This window comes from Pan troglodytes, chromosome 8 (genome assembly GCF_028858775.2).
Source record: "Pan troglodytes isolate AG18354 chromosome 8, NHGRI_mPanTro3-v2.0_pri, whole genome shotgun sequence".
Lineage (NCBI taxonomy): Eukaryota > Metazoa > Chordata > Mammalia > Primates > Hominidae > Pan > Pan troglodytes.
In genome coordinates, this window is record NC_072406.2 from 124,872,200 (window position 1) to 124,891,907 (window position 19,708).

Consider the following 19,708-nt stretch of genomic DNA (forward strand, 5'->3'; position numbering starts at 1 on the left):
GCTCATGCTTTAAAGAGAAACAATATGAGCCTTTTATCTTGGCTGGAGCTGAGTTCACCAATGACACCCTGTGCTGTGAAAGTGGCCTCAGAGATGAGTCTCCTGCCCTGTTCCCTCCCAGGCCTCCTCTGCCTCCCTACCCCAGCCAGCTTCCAGAGGGGAGGTCTTTGGTGGCATCTGATTGGTAGAAATGCATCCTTGGTTGGGAGCCAAGTTAAGCTACAGTGAGAGAGAAAAAGGAGCCCGAGGCGATGCTGATGTGGAGAGGTGTGACTGGAGAAACTCCAGGACCCTTCACCAGAGGAAGCCAGCTTGAACTTTCATTCCTGGTTTGATCAAGGTAGTGTAAAAATGGACCCCAAAGGTCTTCAGATGGAAAACTAGGTTTTAGGTTTCACTTATGAGCTGTAGTTAAAGCCAAATGCTCATTCCACTCAAATTGTGTGGGTGGATCACTTTCCTCCCACTGTTGAAGTATCATGTTTTGAGCTGCTAATAAACTTAATAAAATCCATTTCTTCTTTCCCCGAGCGTATAGAGTTCGTTCACATGCCTACCGAACCAACGTTTAGCGACACTGCGTTAGAAAGTATTTTTGTTGGAAACACAACGGACACTGTTCAATTGCAAAACACTTTTCAAACAAGCTTCTTTTCTCCAGTCTCCAGCTTGCAGAGAGCCATCTGAATTCAGGGAATCCTCCCAGTCAACCATAACACCTACACAAAGTATGAAGGAATTCCGTTTTATTGGTTCAAGAAGCAGATTCAAAGGAACTGCATGCTTTTCTCCTCCCACGGAAGCTCCCACCTGCCCTTCCCCACCCGCCTTCCCACCCCACAAGTCTCCCATTGCCACTGATGGCTCACTGTTCCAGCACTCCAGGTCTGCCTGGATCAGAAGACATAGGGTATATTTCAGGGTCTAACCAATCCCACATATTCTCGGAGTGAGTGGTGATTGAATATGGACGCTGTAATTAAATGAAACAAACAAAAACACACATCTGAGAAGTGACGGGGAAGTTTGGGATGGGAGAACAATTCCCATCAATTCCCATTGGGGAATACTGGAACCATCTCAGCCTGGGTTGCAAATAGCCAGAAATGAAGAAGAGGGATAGGGAAGATATAACAGAAAAATATACGGGAGTCCACACGAAGAACTAGAATCTAGGGAGGTAGATGTTTGAACAATTTCAAACACAGTAGTTCTCCCTTATCCAAGGGGGATATGTTCCAAGACCGCCAGTGGATGCCTGAAAGCTTGAACCATGGATAGTACTAAGCCCTATTTATGCTGTTTTTCCCTGTACGTGTATACCTTTGATAAAGTGTAATTTATAAACTAGGCACAGTAAGAGATTAACAGCAATAACCAAGAGTAAAATAGAACAATTGTAACAATATACTGTAATAAAAATTCGGTGAATATGGTCTCTCTCTCTCTCTCTCTCGCTCTCTCTCAAAATGTCTTAGTATCTTTCAGACCTTGGGTAACTGAAACTGCAGAAAGCGAAACCATGGATAAGAGGAGACTACTATATCCTGTTCTATTCTAAAATGTTAAAACCTAGTGTTGAGACTCATCACAATTTGTTATGTCTGTGATACTTTGATTACCAGCGTGTGTGTGTTGGGTCAAGGACCAAGATGAGATTTTATTTTATTATAAGAAAAACCAGTCCAGGCACAGTGGCTCACGCCTGCAATCCCAGCATTTTGGGAGGCCAAGGCGGGCAGATCACAAGACCAGGAGTTCGAGACCAGGCTGGCCAACATGGTGAAACCCCATCTCTACTAAAAACACAAAAATTAGCTGGGCATGGTGGTGTGCACCTGTAATCCCAGGTACTGGGGAGGCTGAGGCAGGAGAATGGCTTGAACCCAGGAGGCAGAGGTTGCAGTGAGTGGAGATCGTGCCACTGCATTCCAGCCTGGGTGACAGAGCAAGACTCCATCTCCAAAAAAAAAAAAAAAACCAAAAAGTTGGAAACAATACAGATGTTCATTGATGTATAATATTAACTTCACATTTGATTTAAGAATGCAGAAATAGGACGTAGAACCCTTGTCAGCACTGCTTTATTTTAGTGATAATTGAACCAATTATATACGTGAGCATTTAACTTTTTTATTTTCAAGGCTGAAAAAATTAAAGTCAACCTCTTACTCAGGCTCATGCATACCATGGGCTGTATGTCTTGAGGAATCCGCTGCTATTTAACGAAGTGATTGTGAGATCTTTGCTCTTCTGTGAGGTGAAAAACTAGAAAATTGCAATGCCATGCCCATGTTTGCTGAAGTGATCACCCTTAGATTCTGTGGGGCTTATCTCTTGGTATAATCAGCATGGCCCTCTTAAATAGAGCTGTCTCAAAAACACAGATCTACTGGTAAGGTTTGTTTTAATTTTGGTCTAACAGCCTTAGGATTACCCCTCAAGACTATATCGTCAGGCTTTTGTACAAACAAGGAGCTTACACAAAACTCCCATTATAATGGTGGTTTGAGGGGAGGAAAAAGCCTTGTTTGCTTGATTGAGTTATGATTGTATAGGGAACAAATAAAGGCTTTCTTTCCTTAAACATAACAATTATGTCTTACTCTCACTAATAATGCCACATTTTCTTTTAAAAAAATATTTACACAGCCTGACGTTATTCTTAATATCAATGCAATGTGTTACCTCTAAGTTAAAATCCAGTTTTAATCCTATAAGCTAGAAAAATAAGTTCGATTTTACACAACTGAGTTTGGAAACTGCTGATTCTGTTGCTGTATTTATTACCAGTGCTTGTTCCCTTTCCCTCCTGCTCTCCCTCCTCTCTCTCTCTTTCTCTCTGTGTGTGTGTGTGTGTATGTATATGAATATATTAATATATGTATATGCTGATCTTGTATCTTTGTGTATCTATACACATGTAGCAATCTTGTTCTTGCCATAAGAAACTATCTTATTTTGTTTTCTGAATATCTACTCCGCGATCTGAGTAAATAAAGTCTTTTACAGTGAACTGATTTACAGCAGTCCTGGACAGCATTATGCTTTCCCCTCCAAAGAAGTTAAATGGCTGTTCTTTGACAGTTGTTGCACTGGATACATTACAGTTTCATTTACTAGATTTTATTTAAAATCTCTCTTAAATAAAAATGGATGGGAAAGCTTTGTTGCTGGGTAAATATGTTATTTCAGCCAAGGGTGGCCAAACACTGGTATCACGGTTACTTCAGGTCTTATTTCACATGGCTTTAAGGGCTACAGCCCCCTTCTCTGCAGTTGGGCTCATAGGGGATGCTAGAGCCAGTGTTTCAGAGGTAGCTCTGTAGCTGCAAGGTATAAAGGGTGAGGGCCAAAAAAGAACAAAAAAAGTGAAATCAGGGGTGAAGTTGGACAAAAGTAGGCTGAGAACTTTTTTTTTCTCCTGAATGGAAAGCAGGTAGTAATCCAGAAACACGAAGACAGAGAGGTTCCTACGAATTGGAATAGAAGCCGTAGTTAAAGCTTCCTAAAGTGCATTTGAAATTACTTTGGCCCTATATTAGAAACGGAGTGCTTTTTGAGTTTTCCAAATCCATCTTTAAATATTAGTTTCTGCAAGTATATTTGGGCAGGAGATTTGAATTAGGATATTATAACTTCAACAGGACTGACTAATTTTAATCAGCTAATTTGGCATTTAAAAAGGACTACAGGTCATTGTAATTATGCAAGGGATATGCAGTCATTAGCGTCAGTATTCCAATTTCTCATTAATATCTACCCAGAAGAGAGTTGTTGAATATGAGGCTATCACCACTGCCTGAAAATGAACATTTTCACTTGAAAATGTAGCTTACTTTCCCTCCCAGCTACTTGCGGAATTGATTTCCGTGCTGGGCCTGGACAGCAGTTCCCTTTAGATTTCAGGGCCATGTTTCACATACTTGTAATGGATCAAGACATTTAAATCTCACTGATCCAGCTCAGCACAACCAAAAGATCTGGGCCAATGCTAGTTTAAAATATATATATAACAAGAGCCACAGCTGAAAGATGTTTCTGCATAGCCTCAACCCCTACCTTTTGGCACCGAAAACTCCATACCCAGACAGCCCCTGCCACTTGGCTCTGGACTCAGAAACCTATTAGTGGTACCACTTTGGTGAGTAGAGAATGAATAACTGAGCATGTGGCCCCTTAGTAGACTTAAAATGTACCACTGGGCCAGGCGCAGTGGCTCACACCTGTAATCCCAAAGGCCTGTAATCCCAGCACTTTGGGAGGCCGAGGCGGGCGGATCACAAGGTCAGGAGATCAAGACCATCCTGGCTAACACGGTGAAACCCTGTCTGTACTAAAAATACAAAAAATTAGCCGGGCATGGTGGCAGGCGCTTGTAGTCCCAGCTACTCGGGAGGCTGAGGCAGGAGAATGGGTGAACCCGGGAGGCAGAGCTCGCAGTGAGCAGAGATCATGCCACTGCACTCCAGCCTGGGCTACAGAGCGAGACACCATCTCAAAAAAAAAAAAAAAAGGTACCACTGGCCTTTGTTACAAATCTCATGTCCAGGCATAATTTTACATGCCTCACCTGCACTAAGGTGATGAGGTTGAATTGAGTTCTTGCTTCTTTTCTGCCCGTTTATACTAAGAGCATATTGCCCTGCTTTATAGCTCTGAGAAGTAAATTTAATGGCCTGGTGGCATTTACAATCCTGCTTCGCTGAGTTGTGAGACTTCGTAGCCCTGTGTTTGGGAGTTTTGTACAATATATTGATATAAGCTCTCTTGGTTTGGGACCTGTTTTATCCTTCATCTCAGTCTAGCTCTCAGGTGTTGTTTTATCAAAATGCACATCAAGGTCATTGAGTTTCTGCCTTTGACCTCTAGCCTCACCCTTTTTCTGCCCACCACCATATAACACGAAGAACATGTGGTAAACTGGGTGCCAATCAGACACTGCTTCACTGGCATCTACAAAGATCACCTGATCTCAATCGGTTTATCCGTCTGATTCACGCCACAGCACCCTCTCCAGAAAACAGCATCCCAAGAATATGTACAGTTTCAGGGAGAGAAAAAGAGAGAGGTGGAAGGAAAGATTTTAAATAGTTGCAATCATGCCTGCAATGACTGTCTCCCACATCCCTGGGAGTTGTTTAGAGATCCCCAACAGACTGATGCCCGACCTATAGCAATGAGGATGGCGGCCCCCATTCATGGACATGGCGCCCTCTGGAATCCTTAGTTAAGGGTAGGGATTTTATCTCTCCTGTGCCAGCAGTTTTTGGATGTGGTTTGCATGCATACGGTCAGTTACCAGCTACTTAACCCCAATCAGTGCCTGCGGTACTTGATGTGTCGGTCATTGCAGCCAGTTGCAGAAATTCTTGATTTTCGGTGCAAATGGAGGAGACTTGCGGTGTGGTTAACCCAAAACAGTGAATAATGCAAGAGTCATCTTTTGAGAATTATCTTTAGTTGGTTCTGTGTTTACAAAAGTGCTTCGCCTTCCTAGTTATATTTTGCTTAAGCCAACGTGGTGTTTAAAAATGTTATTGTTAATTCTCTGTTTTATATAGAGTGATATATTGAAAAAAAAATTGAAAATTATAGGGAATTGTGAAGAAAATAAAGACCACCATACTCACACCATTAATAGTGTTTTTGCTGAGTATCTGTCTAGACATTTTTCTCTGGATATATACCTGTATAAATATAAATTTTTAATTAAGTTGAGCTTTTTCATTTTACTTAGTATTTTGAGCCTGGTTAATGTTAACATTGTGATCATGGTTAATTCTACATCAATTAATTCATCTCAGCGTCATCATTTTTGTCGTCTGCATGGTAGTTAGTGTTGTCAGCGCACCACAATTTGCTCATACAAATCTGTATTAGTGAATATTTGCATTATTTTAAAATTAGAGTTAACCATGTTATAATTTATACTCTTGTACATACATGTACCTGTGTGCAGAGGTACTAATATATCCTTAGAGTTAATGACTAAGGGTGGCATTGCTGGGTCATTTTACATTTTCAAAATGATGACAAACTGCATTTCAGAAAAGCTACTCAAACCCACATTCCTACAACAGCAATGATCCCCATGTCCTGGTTGGATATTATAATTCCCTTTCATCTTTGCTAACTTGAGAAGTGAAAGGGAAATGACATCATATTATTATACCTGTTTCCTAGTTTACTAATTGAATTTGAGCATGCTAAAATACCATTTCTATTTCTTGCTTTGTAAATTACTAGTTCGTATGTTTTGTTTTGTTTTGTTTTTTTGAGACGGAGTCTCGCTCTGTCACCGAGGCTGGAGTGCAGTTGGCACAATCTTGGCTCACTGCAGCCTCCGCCTCCTGGTTTCAAGCACTTCACCTGCCTCAGCTTCCCACGTAGCTGAGATGACAGGCACCCGCCACCACACCCAGCTAATTTTTGTATTTTTGGTAGAGGCGGGATTTCACCATTTTGGCCAGGCTGGTTTTGAACTTCTGGCCTCAAGTGATCTGCCCACCTCGGCCTCCCAAAGTGCTGAGATTACAGGCATGAGCCACCTCACCTGGTGTGTTTTTCCTTTTGAGCATTACATTTATGTTTAATTTATTGAACAATATTTATTGAGCACCAATTACGTGCTGAACACTGCTAGGTGCTGGGGAAATGTTGGTGAGCAAAAGGGACACAGTTTCTGCCCTTAGTATAGTGGGGGAAACAGACGTTAATCAAATAATCACACAAATTTGAAAGTAATTGTGATGACTGTTATGAAGGAGAGCTTCATGGTGCAGTGGAACTAGATGATAGGTAAGTGATTCTCAAACTTTAGCAGGCACCAGAATCCCCTGGAGGGATTGTTAAAACAAAGCCCAGATGTCTGGGCCCTACCCCAGAGTTTCTATGTCTAACCTATCTCTGTGTGATGCTAACGACGCCAGTCCAGAGACCACACCTGGAGAAGCTGTGGTCTAGAGATTTTACCTTGACAGGAGGCCAAGGCAGGTTGATGAAAAAGTGAGGCGTGAGCTGAGGTATGAAGGCATTACCTAGATGCTTCTGTCACAGAAAAGAGCTTATGCAAGAGCCCTGTGGTGGAAGTGGGCAGAGGACAAGAGACAGAATTAGGCCAGTGTGTCTGGAGAAGCAAGAGAAAGGAGAGAGTGGTATGAGGTCAGGGCCAGACCTATAGGTGTAGTAGCACGTGCTAAGGAATGTTAAGGCCTTTTGACAAGGTTAAGCATAAAAGGAGACATTAGGCAATAAAGAAGGCGTTCCGTGGAAAGAAACACAAGTCAAAGTTTAAAACTGACTACAAGCAATGTACCAAGTGTGGAAATTATACATAAATAATGTTAAGTTCAACAGATAGTAGCCAGTACTTTCAAAGATAAAAATAATTATTATGGAGTTACTTTAAATTTTTGTTTATAAACTTTGCTAAATTCAATTAAGAGCTGTGTATAAACTTAAGTTCAAATATAATTTTAGATTTATTAGTTAGAAAGAAGCTGTTTCTGCAAGAATTGGTATCTGATTCTTACCTGCTGGTTGCTCCAGACAACCTCACTTGAAGAGGAAACCATTGCATTCAAATTAATAGTCAATAGGAAAATCAGGAACTAGATTCTCCTTGCAAGAAATGCTAGTATACTTCAAAGAGGAGAGAAAAATACTTGCTTCAGATTAACAAAAAATGCTCAAGGAATCCTGTGGTCCAAAGAACTAAAATCTCCCATTGGATTCCTACCATAGGGAAGAGAAAGTGATGACTTTTAGCAAGGGTGCTGGAAAACAGGTCTTGTATGCATCTTCATAAACCTTTTCCTTAGTTAGCTGGGGGCAAAGGAAATTTAACATAGCATAGGTATTCTAAGTATTTACAAGTACTTTAAGAAGTTGTGAGACTGGTTTAGTGGCAGGTAAGTTGGATGAGATGGAAGCCAAGGATTTCTTCATTTGAAGCTATAAAGGGACAAAAGAAATAAGATCCATGCCAATTGTGGTTTAGTGAGAAAAACGTAGCAATAGTACATTCAGGTGTTAGTTCTTTAAATCTTGCTCCATATATATTACATATCCTTCAAAGCAGAGTTTAAAGCCACTGATTTCTTAGCCATGTGAGTTTTTATTCTTTAAAAGGGAAATGATTTCATCAGCTTCCCAATCTGTGGCTTAAAGTTGACTTTTCAATCCATACTGGAATAATAGTAATAGCTAGCATTTATTGAGTGCCTTACCGTGTGTCAGGTACTGTGCTAAGCTCTTATATGTGTCAGCGCATTTTAATTCCCACAGCGATCTTTGGGTAAGTAGTTTTATCATCTCCTGCTACAGATGGTAAGGCCAAGGCCCAAAGTCATGAACTAGTAAGTGGAGATCCTGGAATTTGAATCCAGTTGGTCTGACCTCAGAGCCCATACTCTTAATCATTTGTCTATTTTGCTTCCCCAAGTCCCTTCTTCACCTGGAGGCAGCAAACCCTGATTGCAGACCCAGTGCCTAAAAGGAAGTAAGTGCCTATTCAATGCCGAATATGAAGTAAAATCTGTCAGATGAAAAGCACAAAGAGAGAAACCGTTCTAGTGTATTTGTGCTAGTTCTGAAAACAGGAGGGCATAAACTAATGACAACAGCATGGCACATACTGGAACAAAGGGGAGGAGAAACTCCCTAATGTTAAATACATTCGTTTGAGTTTTCAACGCAAGGGTCTTTCCTGCCTGCCTACCTTATTTCTTCCTTCCTCTTTTTTTTTTTTCTGTTTCTCTGTATTCTCCCAATTTTCTTGGTTGCGATGAAAAAATACTAATTTTTAAAATTGTTTAAAGACCAATGGGACATGTAACTAACTTATTTTAAACACAAACTTCATGTAAGGCATGGTGAGATGATATAAAGGCCAAAATGTTCTGGGCCCTTCACCTCTTCCTAGGACCAGTCTTGTCATCAGGCATCTTGGGGAGGGTGACCTGCAGGTCATGTGCCCAGAGGCACTAGTGTCACAGAAGCCGGACACATATTACTTCCCCCTTGGATCCTCATGCCTTTCCTGGACTTCTGTGCTCCTATCTGCTCCTTCCCAACCTCATGTGATAGGTGACCTCCAGGACCAAGCCAGGCTTCCCTCAACCCCTCTCTGTCCCTGCCCCGCATATTCCACTTCAGATTTTGACCTTCAGTGGTTTGCAGCTCCCTGCAGATATTGGAAAAGAGAATGAAGTGATTTACATAATGAAAACAAATTGCATGACGAGTGTGAGGATCCATTGTTATGGTATAATGGAATGATTTAGAGGCTTTGAGAGACACAAGGCTGACGAGAAAGAGCCTCTGCCACCCTGGAAATGTAATTACTGCTCCACAAGGCGCTTTCTGGAGAGGCTTGGGATGAATAGAGCAGGACGTGGCAGTTGTCTCTGGAAGAAAGCATAAGACCAAAATAGAAGACTCTTAGCTTTGCAAGTTGGCCTTCTCAACTTTAAGCATATGATGCAATTCCTGGAGCAACTGCTGCAGTCCACGGGAACATTTGGTATTCCCCCATGATCGTCTACCAGTTTCACCCATTACATTTGGGGTTTTTTCTCCTTTTTTGCATGTTTCCACCCTCAACCTCTATCTCTTCTGGTTCTCCGATGCCACAAAGAAAGCATCTTCAGAAACCAGTTAGGATTTCAGATTAAGAGAAACCAAAGAGGCATGACAACTAGAAAACTAAGTGCAGTTCGTGATCCCAGGTTGAATCCTGGAGCAGGGGTGAGGGTGGGGAAAGAAATACAGAGCATTACTAGGGCAATTGACAACACAGGCTGTGGTTTCCATGTTAGTATTAGATCATTATTAAATTTCCTGATTTGGGTAAATGTGTTATAATCATGGAGCCTCATGTCTGCAACTGACTCAAATGGTTCTCAATGAAATATGCCTTTATGCAGACAAACAGAGAATGGTACAGCTTAGGGTGCAAAATAATAATAATTAGTAAATTTACATGAAGGGTATAGGAACTCATTTTTCTTGAAACTTCTCTCAAGTTTAAATTTATTTCAAAATAAGTTTTTTTGGTTTTGTTTTGTTTAAAACCCAAACCCATTAGGAAGTAATTCTGGCCTTTTAGGACTGACAGTTACTCATTTCGTGAAAGAAAAACTTGGAAGGGCTAGCAAAGGGAAATAACATGCAGAGCCCAAATAAATTTTGTGTGAAATAGGGAGAGCTAAAATTTGCAATTAATTACATCCACAAGTAAGTTGGAAATCCAGATCACCACCACAGCCCAGCTGACTTCAGAACACAGACAGCAGGCCTTGCTTATACCCTGATGCAGGGCGTGGCTGTCTCAGGGCCTCATTGTAAGGTTATCCCAACTAGAGAGCGAGCCCTTCCTGTATGTGGAAGGATTCTACGCTGCCTCTGGTGGAGTCAGAGAGGGCTTTGTCATTTAATCTGCAGGGTCTATTTACCTCTCATTCCCATAAGGAAGAAAGTGAGTTGACTTAAAGTCCAAATCCATTTGGAATATTAGATGAAAGACCATGGAATTTCCCTATCTTCATGTCTTTGATAAGCCAGACTTGCCAACAGTAGCCTCCTAGTTCATGCCTGGGTGCGCCACCCCTCCATAAGCTGGAGGTCTCCAGCAAGGTGGAGCCTTGGTGAGGCCTAAATGCCCTCCGAGTATCTCCCTTAGGTTCTGTTCTGGGTGTGGTATCAGGCTTGCAAGCCAATGCAGTTTCAATCCATGCATCCCATTGCTCTGCCTAGTATTGGAAAGGTATATGGCAAGATCCAGGAGTCTCACCTCTTTTACCTTCCTGTTGCAACACCACAAACCTTAGAACATAGCCTGGAGAAAGAGCAGGTAGGAATCTGGGAAATAACCCAGGTCAGAGGTGGCATATTTACATACCTTAGGAACCAGGTGGGTACCACAGTGAGTGAAACAGGCCAGGAGGTGTTGAGGAGAACTGGAGAGGGAGTACCCTATCCAGAGGCTTCTCAGAATCCACCCCATGGTTGCCATGGGGGCATGTAGGCCCTCTGGGGTCATATCTTTTGGAGTTTCCAGAATGCTTGCATTCTGGATTACAAATCTTAGCATTTGTAAATGTTGGCAACGATTTTTTTTTTTTTTTTAATTTCAAACCGAGCAGGCCAAACCAACACATCTGCAGGCGGAATCTGGCCATGGACTGCCAGTTGGCGACCTCTGATCTGATCCAACCCACTCGTATTATGTGTTTGACACTTTTATTCCACAGTTATTGAATTCCAACTGGATGCTGGTACCCAGAGATGGCAAGTAACTGGCCTAAGATCACACAGCTAGTTAATGGCAGAGGCAGGCATACTGTATGAAAGTGTTAAACTCATGTAGTCTGTATGCCAGTATGACACGAAAACAATAATTTGGCTGAAAGATGCAGCCTCATGAACAAAACAGATTAATTCCAAATGTTTTCTTTTTTCTTTTTTTTTTTTTTTTGAGACGGAGTCTTGCTCTGTCACCCAGGCTGGAGTGCAGTGGCACGATCTCGGCTCACTGCAAGCTCCACCTCCCAGGTTCACGCCATTCTCCTGCCTCAGCCTCCTGAGTAGCTGGGACTACAGGCGCCTGTCACCACGCCCGGCTAATTTTTTTTTTTTTTTTTTTTTTGTATTTTTAGTAGAGATAGGGTTTCACCGTGTTAGCCAGGAAGGTCTCGATCTCCTGACCTCGTGATCCACCCGACTCCACCTCCCAAAGTGCTGGGATTACAGGCTTGAGCCACGGCACCTGGCCCCAAATGTTTTCTTAAAAAGAAAATTAATTCCGTAGTTAAATCTTATAACACCCTGCTTCTGCCATGTTTGTAGAAATATCTCCTTAAAACTCACCCAGTAGGTTTCTTCCTAACAAAAGTTTCTTCAGAAACAAATAGGGTTAGAGATGGTATTCAGCATGTCAGCTGCAGGGGAAAAGGTGACCCTTCTCCCATTTTCAAATGACATGTTTTAGAAATAAACAGGAGAGATAGGACTTATCTCTAAAGAATGTTCTAGCTTCTCTCTAAAGACATTTCTGGCTCTCCCAGGGAACACTGAGTCGTTTTGAATGGAGAAGACTTCGGGATTCCCCAGGACCCAAGGAGAGGATGGCTTGCATGAGCACACACGGGCGCCCTTTCTAGTGTGTAACCAAGGTTCACATATGCCCAGATTCGAAGTCAGGTGGACCTGGGTTCAAATCCAGGCACTGCCTCTTACTAGCTGTCTGACCTTGGAGAATTTTCCTCATCTTTAAGTGGAGAGATAAAAGTCGTATCTACCTCAGAGAGCAGTTGGAAGAACTAAATGAGATCATTTCTGTACAACACGCAGTGTGGAGCCTGGCAGGCAGCATGTGCCCAGAAATGAGTCAGTTCTCATCACCAGTGTTCCTTCTCTCCATCCTGCAAGGGATGAAAGGGAAAGCACTTCTAAAGTGAGCAGCACCCCTGCCCACATGAGGCCGACCATAGGAACTGGGGAGGGAACAGGAGAAAGGGTTTGCTTGTCCTGCAGCAAAACAGCTGTGCAAGAGCTGTGTGTAGTTTGGTGGTTTCAGGGAGTTTGGGGGTACTTTTTTTCAGTAACTGCTTTATTGATACATAATTCACAAAACCTACAATGCACCCATTTAAAGTATACAATTCAATGGGGTTTTTTTAGTATACTCTTATATGTGCAACCATCACCATAGTCAATTTTAGAACCTTTTTATCACCTCAAAAAGAAACCCTGTACCTTTTAGCTATATCTTCAATCCCCTCATTCCTCCAGCCCTATGCAACCATGAATCTGTTTTCTCTATAGATGTGCCTAATCTGACCATTTCATATAAATGGAATCATAGAATATGTGATTTTTTTGTGACTGACTTCTTTCACTTAGTATAATGTTTTTAAGGTTTATCCTGGTTATAACATGTGCCAGTACTTTATTCCTTTTTTACGGTCAAATAGTATTCCATTGTATGGATATACCATGCCACATTTTGTTTACCTATTCTTCAGCCAATGGACATTTAGGTTGTTTCTGCCTTTTGGCTATGTGAATAATGCTGCTGTGAACATTTGTGTACAAGTTTTTGTGTGGACATATGTTTTTATTCTCTTATATACCTTGGAGTGGATTGGCTAGATCAAATGGTAACTCTGTGTTCAACTTTTTGAAGAACTGGCAAACTGCTTTCCAAAGCAGCTGTACTATTTTATATTCCCACCAGCACAATATAAAGGTTTTGATTTCTCCACATATTCACCAACACTCATGGTTATGAGACTTTTCAATTCTAGCCATCCTAATGGATGAGAAGTGGTATCTGATTGTGGTTTTGATTTGCATTTCACGAGTCCTAATGATGTTGAGCATGTTTTCCTGTGCTTATTGGTCATTGTTATATCTTCTTTGGAGATGTCTACTCAGATCCTTTGCTCGCTTTTTAATTAGGTTGTCTTTTTATTAGTACGTTGTAAGAGTTTTTTAAGATAGTCTAGATATGTCTTATTGTATATACGATCTGCAAACATGTTCTCCTATTCTACAGCGTGTCTTCTTACTTTCTTGATAGTGTCCTTTGAAACACAAAAGTTTTTAATTTTGATGAAATCCAATTTAGTTTCTTTTGTTGCTTGCGCTTTTGGTGTCACATCTAAGAGTCTATTGTTAAAACCCACACCACAAGGACTTATTTATCTGTTATCTTCTAAGGGAATTATAATTTTGGCTCTTTCATTTAGGTCTTTGATTCATTTAGAGTTAATGTTTATATATGCTGTGAGGTAAGGGTCCAACTGTCTTCTTTTGCATATGGATATCTAGTTGTACAGCCATGTTTTTGAAGGAAGAAAAAGAACTGTGGATTGATGTGGTCATCTACCAAGACACACCTCAGCCCAGTCCACCTTGGAAACCCATTGGTCAGTCGGAACAAAACTGACCGACTGGCATAGGTCATTCAGAGCAGAACAGGGTGGAGTTTAGCAATAGAATGCCACTTAGCTTGAGAAACTCTAGTCTGCAAGCCATAGAGTGTAACTCGAAAACTCACAAAGTGTGCCCATTGAGTAGGTAAAATAATTACCAATAAGGTAGTGATTTAATCACCCTAATTTATATACGTCTCTTACCTCCCTACCATTTCTGGGCCTTTTGGGTAGAAGTAGGATGTAATAAAAAGAGAACTGACCTTGCTATCAGAAGTCTAAGAGCTGATTCTTGGTGACTGTTGTGACATTAGCCAAGTCACTTAACCTCTTTGAGACTTAGTTTTCTTCTCTCTAAGGTAGGATAATAATACCAAGTTCCTGGTCTTACTGAATCAATCAAAGGAAGTTTTCCCAAGGTTTGGGAAAGTACATGGTACCTGGTATCTAGTTGCCACACAAAGCATGCATGTTCACACTTATCACACTCCTCTTCCCAACTGTACCATCGATCACACCGAACACTAACTGAACTGCTGCTTCAGATCATAGAAGCCAGAACCCTGGAGTTCCACACAACCACAAATTCCAGAAACACACACCTGCCCCATAAACTATCCTGTGCTAGCCCCATTCCTCCATCCAGATCATTAACCACTGGAAGTCTTAGGAAAGGATGATACTTGGACACACCTCAACTCGGCTAAGGGTGTGCCTGGGAAGTGTTCAACCTCAACACTTCTCAGTGTTGCAAGTGGTGGCTCCAGTATCTGGCAGAAGACAGTTGATTGGAAAGAAAATTTGTAGCCATAGGACCAAGTGACTGCCCATCCGGTGCATCCTAAATGTGGGAAGAGAGGACCAAGAGAGATCTTTAGGTGTGATTTGAGATTTACCCCAGGCCTGAAACTCCACTGTGCCTTTGGGTTAAGGCATAGTGTTGTTGCCAGGATCTAATATCTTATCTGGGGTGGGCAGCAGAGAGCCAGTGGATGTGAAGATATTGGGAGGTGTAGGGAGAGCTATGCAAACATGACAGGGCACAATAACTAATGAGTAGCCACTGACATAAACACAGAAGGTTAGAGCAGAGAGGAAGGGCCCTTAGGAGTCTTCTATCCAGCTCCCTTATTTGGCAAAAGAAGACAGCTAGGGGTCAGAGACACTGGGTGGCTTGGCTGAGGTGAGGCTGTGAGTAGCTGCAGCGCAGGACACCTAATGCTCATGCCATTTGGCACTGAGGCCGTGGAAACTGGAATGTTTCGATGTGGAGGGTGTTGGAGAAAATGTCACAAAAAGAGACTGAGCATTCAGGTCTGGAGCTGAGGGCACCAGAGAAGCAGTTCAGGAGCTATTTTGTTGGGGAGAGAGGCCAAAACAGGCTGATGCAGAGACACAAAGGCATCTGTGTTTTCTGGAAGGTTCTTCTCATAGTTCCTCTCATAGTTCCACCTCACTTCAGGACGCCAGAAAGAAGTGGTGGGAAATCCATGACCTGGGCCTGCCTCTGCCATTGACCATCCAGGGGCCACCCCAGGATGACTACTTCCTCCTCTGAACTTTGGTCTTCCCACTACAAAGGAGATGAGCGTGAAGAAGGTGAACTCTGAGTCTGACGGCTCTAACCAGTCTCCAAGGGGAAAGCCAAGTCAGGCTTAGGCAGTAAATTAATCTCAGGAGGAACAACTTTATGTGAGCACATTTAGAAATAAGTTTAGGGTGATGATTTTAAGTTCCACCTTTTTTTTTAATGCCTCTATTCAGGTGACATATTTGACCTGATTAACAGAAAGTACATGGGCCTAATGTACAATATTAGGAGATAATTGCAATGGATGAAAGTCACTTGAGTCAATTAACTCTTATTACCTGGAAACCATTTAGAAGAGGCAATAAATTATTGGGACAACACAATTAGCAGTCCCAGAATGAAACAGATTTCATGTGTGTGCACGGAGAAGCCCCCCTCCTGAGGGCCTGTCAAGTTCAAGGGTACATGTTTGAGGGGATTGCTGTGCCCTTTTGTGTTCACAGGAGTGTGTTAACATGCAACAGGGCTGACATATCCCAGGCTAGACCGAAGCAATGAAATAAGCTTTCGACGCCTGAGAACAATGACGCCTGTGTCACCACCAGTCAATGGCTGCCTCAGTGCCTTGTCCCTAATAGACTCTCACTGAACGTCGGTCAGTTAGCTGAGTGATATTGAGGTTGGGTCTTGTGACTCTGTTTAAAGACCATTTCTAACACCTCCACTGCCGAATTTAAAAACTGAAACGGCTTAGCATTTAGAAAGACCTTTTTTCATCAAGTTACACATTCTATACCAGCATGGATAGAGTTGGGATAAAGATAAAGTTTTGTATAAAAATTCTTTAAAGTACCACTGCAGTAGCAAATAGGTTCCAAGAGCCTCATCGATCTCTTATATTTGTTTTCAATCCATGGAAGAAGATTGTGTTGTCCCAGTGCAGGCCCAAGTTTAATTCAATGTGTCTTAAGGCTGTAGGATCCTGAGCTCCTTGCCACTAAATCTACACACCATTTGCTTATTAAGTAAGGAACCATCCTAGAATTCTTTTGCAATGATCTGAAATAACCTAGCATTTGCTTTCACTGACCTTTTAGTGTTTCTATCACCTAAAGCATTTTTCCTTCCACTGCTGCATTACAAGTAGGATTCAAATTCCTAACAGCAGAGGGGGAAAAAAAAATCCCAAAGCACAACAAATGTTAATGATCAACATTTCATTTTTATCGTGTTGACTGTTTCAACCACAAGCTTAAAGAATTATCAAGGCAGACTGCATTAGTCCAAATAAGCTGAAAATAATACACTGGCCAGAACTAGTGCTCAGAAGGCAAATTTATATCGAGTAATTGAAAATGTAATAAAGAAAGAAATAATTGCCATAGGACACAGGTCTCTCTCTTTTGTGTGTGTACCTCCAAATATGTGGGTTTTAAAAATATATCACCACATACTTTTGCGATAGTCAATCTGTGACTTCTTCAATGATGATAAATGTGCAATCTGATCTTTTGAAAGAATAAACAGTTCCTTGTTAATTAATTTATACAGCTGTCAGTGCAGCTTTCTCTGTCTTCGCACTCTAAGTGTTTCCCTGCCATAGATTTTCTTGCCGTTTCTGGCAAACCTCCAGTGAGAGCCTGGGATTTATTAGGCTGACTTGGTGCAGTCTATTGATTGTGGCCCCGAGGGTAATAACTAAATAGAGCCGGAGCAACAAGTCAATAACACCATTGTTGCTGCAGCCTGCATTCACTCGAGGAGTGAGATTGTTTTACAGCAGCCGAGGGTAATCGTGGGCAGATCAGTGTGTTCAACACGCGCTGCACCGTGTTAGTGCTGAGGACTATTTGAAAGCTTTCAGCGGGATCACTGGAGAATTGGGGTGGGGTACTGGGATTATGAACCCTGTGAACTCCTTCATTACAGCTTAAAGGTTTCAACTTTAGTTTTTAACATCTGCTGCAACCTTGGGGAGCTCAGGAGTAAGGCTGGTGCAGGGGAGTGCAGAAACAGGCTCTGGGCCTTAGCACTAGGCGGTCTGTTCTGGTCTGTGTCCCGGAAACAAGATGGTTATGAGCAGAGAGATTGTCTCACAGCTGCTGTCTGACATCCATCTGTCTATCCGGCCTCCCATCTGTGTGAGGTGCCAGCCAGTGGCACCATCCCTACCTCCTCATCCCCCAGGATGCATTTAATGTAAACCATCTAAACAGAAGAAGCCACATTATTATAATTTTCTCACTTCCAAATCTTGAGTTAGGCTGACTTAATTTTTTTTTTTTTTTGAGATGGAGTCTTGCTCTGTCGCCCAGGTTGGAGTACGTGGGGTGATCTTGGCTCACTGCAACCTCTGCCTCCCAGAATCAAGGAATTCTCCTGCCTCAGCCTCCCGAGTAGCTGGGACTACAAGTGCGCACCACCACGCCTGGCTAATTTTTGTATTTTTAGTATAGACGGGGTTTCACCATGTTGGCCAGGCTGGTCTTGAACTCCTGACCTCAGGTGATCCACCCGCCTTGGCCTCCCAAAGTGCTGGGATTACAGATGTGAGCCACTGCGCCCGGCCAGGCTGACTTAACTTTAAAAGCCATTTTTCTTAAGGCTTGCTTAGTAAGAGAAACTGAAACTCACATCTTTCAAAGCTTTTTTTTCCTAATTGGTAGTAGTATGTAAAAGTTCACTACGCTGACTTTTACATACCTGATGATTAGTTTCTTAATTACAGAAAGTAAAATCAAAGTCCGTGTCAATTCCTGTCACTCTTTTGCCTTTTAAAGAATCCTCATGGATTCTGTTTCTATACATGGATGACCAGAAAATAAAAAAGACAAGTTCCCAGGTGTGGCTGGTGCTGACCTATCTCCCAGCCTTCCAGGCTTGCCTTGTCTGAGTGGTGTCTGAATTACTGTGGTGGGGGTGGATTTCTTAGGCCCACCATAGAAAATTTCAGGACCTTATGCCCACAATACAAGCACTAAATTGACACCAACAAATCAGTGCCATCTCTTCAGGTGGGAGGGTGGAGACAGCCACGGAGCAGTGCTTAATTATGCAGAAGGTTTATCCTTTGAGTCTGACATAGAGCACTGTGAGGAAAGGCCATCTCTGGGGCTAGAAAGTGAAAACAAGACTTCACCAAAAAGGATTTTATTCTGAATGTAAGACCTGCCTGGTAGAGATACCTTCCTCAGTAGTTTTTGGTGATTATCTCATTTTAATTCCATGCCTGACATTCATCAGTCAGAGGCAAAACTCATTGGCAGGGAAAGAGATGAGAGGCCTCCGTTTCCCGGACATTGTGGCATTCATTCTCTGGCCTCTTCACTAAGGAAGTGCTGCAGTGAAACTCGATTCTGCCCATTTTGTCATTTAACTTTCACAGAAGCAAATACAAAGTATTGGTGAAAGTGGCCGGGCACGGTGGTTCACGCCTGTAATCCTAGCACTTTGGGAGGCCGAGGCAGGTGGATCACCTGAGGTAGGGAGTTCCAGACCAGCCTGACCAACATGGAGAAACCCCGTCTCTACTAAAAATACAAAATTAGCCGGGCAGGGTGGCGCATGCATGTAATCCCAGCTCCTCGAGAGGCTGAGGCAGGAGAATCGCTTGAACCTGGGAGGCAGAGGTTGCAGTGAGCCAAGATCGTGCCATTGCACTCCACCCTGGGCAGCAAGAGCAAAACTCCATCTCAAAAAAAGGAAAAAAAAAAAGTGTATTGGTGATAGCAAGTTCCATAATAGCCTTATGGAGCTCACATTACTCTAGAAAGTGACCTTTCTGATCTATGAGTTGGAATTACCAGCTACCTGGATAAACATCACCTCATTTTTAACTTAATACCAAAGCCATCATCCCCATGTTGTTGAACTGAAGAACCTAGAATGGCTTCAGGAAAGGCCGGTGACTCTGAGCACTGGTGGAAGTTCTTCTGCCAAGACCATTCACCATTGTTACCCCACTTGTCCCCCTGATAACTGATGGCCATTGTGAATTATGCCTCAATGTCCCACGTGAACCGATTACCCACAAATAACCACAACCCTGATACCATCTGGACTGAGTGCAAATCTTTCATAAAATGTTGTATTTTTAAAAAGAATTTAATTATTCTATACAGGACAAAGAGCTTTTCCTGTTCACTCCTATTTTACTGAGAAAAGTCTCTGGCAAATCTATGGCAAAGGTAAAACTTGGGAGGGTTTTTTAAAATTACTTGCAGTGTGAGTCACCTTA

At 42.3% G+C, this 19,708-nt stretch overlaps 1 protein-coding gene across 13 annotated transcripts in view; it reads left to right on the forward strand.

Annotated features, from left to right (window-relative positions):
- Window positions 1-19,708, forward strand: part of VTI1A (vesicle transport through interaction with t-SNAREs 1A) — a 441,715-nt gene that overhangs the window by 312,657 nt on the left and 109,350 nt on the right. The window contains exon 8 of one of the 13 annotated variants that reach the window (XM_063781194.1): window positions 532-1,438. The exons of 9 other annotated variants lie outside the window; for them this stretch is intronic. In XM_063781194.1, coding sequence (XP_063637264.1) covers window positions 532-538 — 7 coding nt within the window. In that variant the 3' untranslated portion in view covers window positions 539-1,438. Of the gene's footprint in view, window positions 1-531; window positions 1,439-19,708 lie in introns of those variants that run through there. 3 more of the 13 variants (XM_063781191.1, XM_009459246.5, XM_063781192.1) reach the window with 3 other exon arrangements.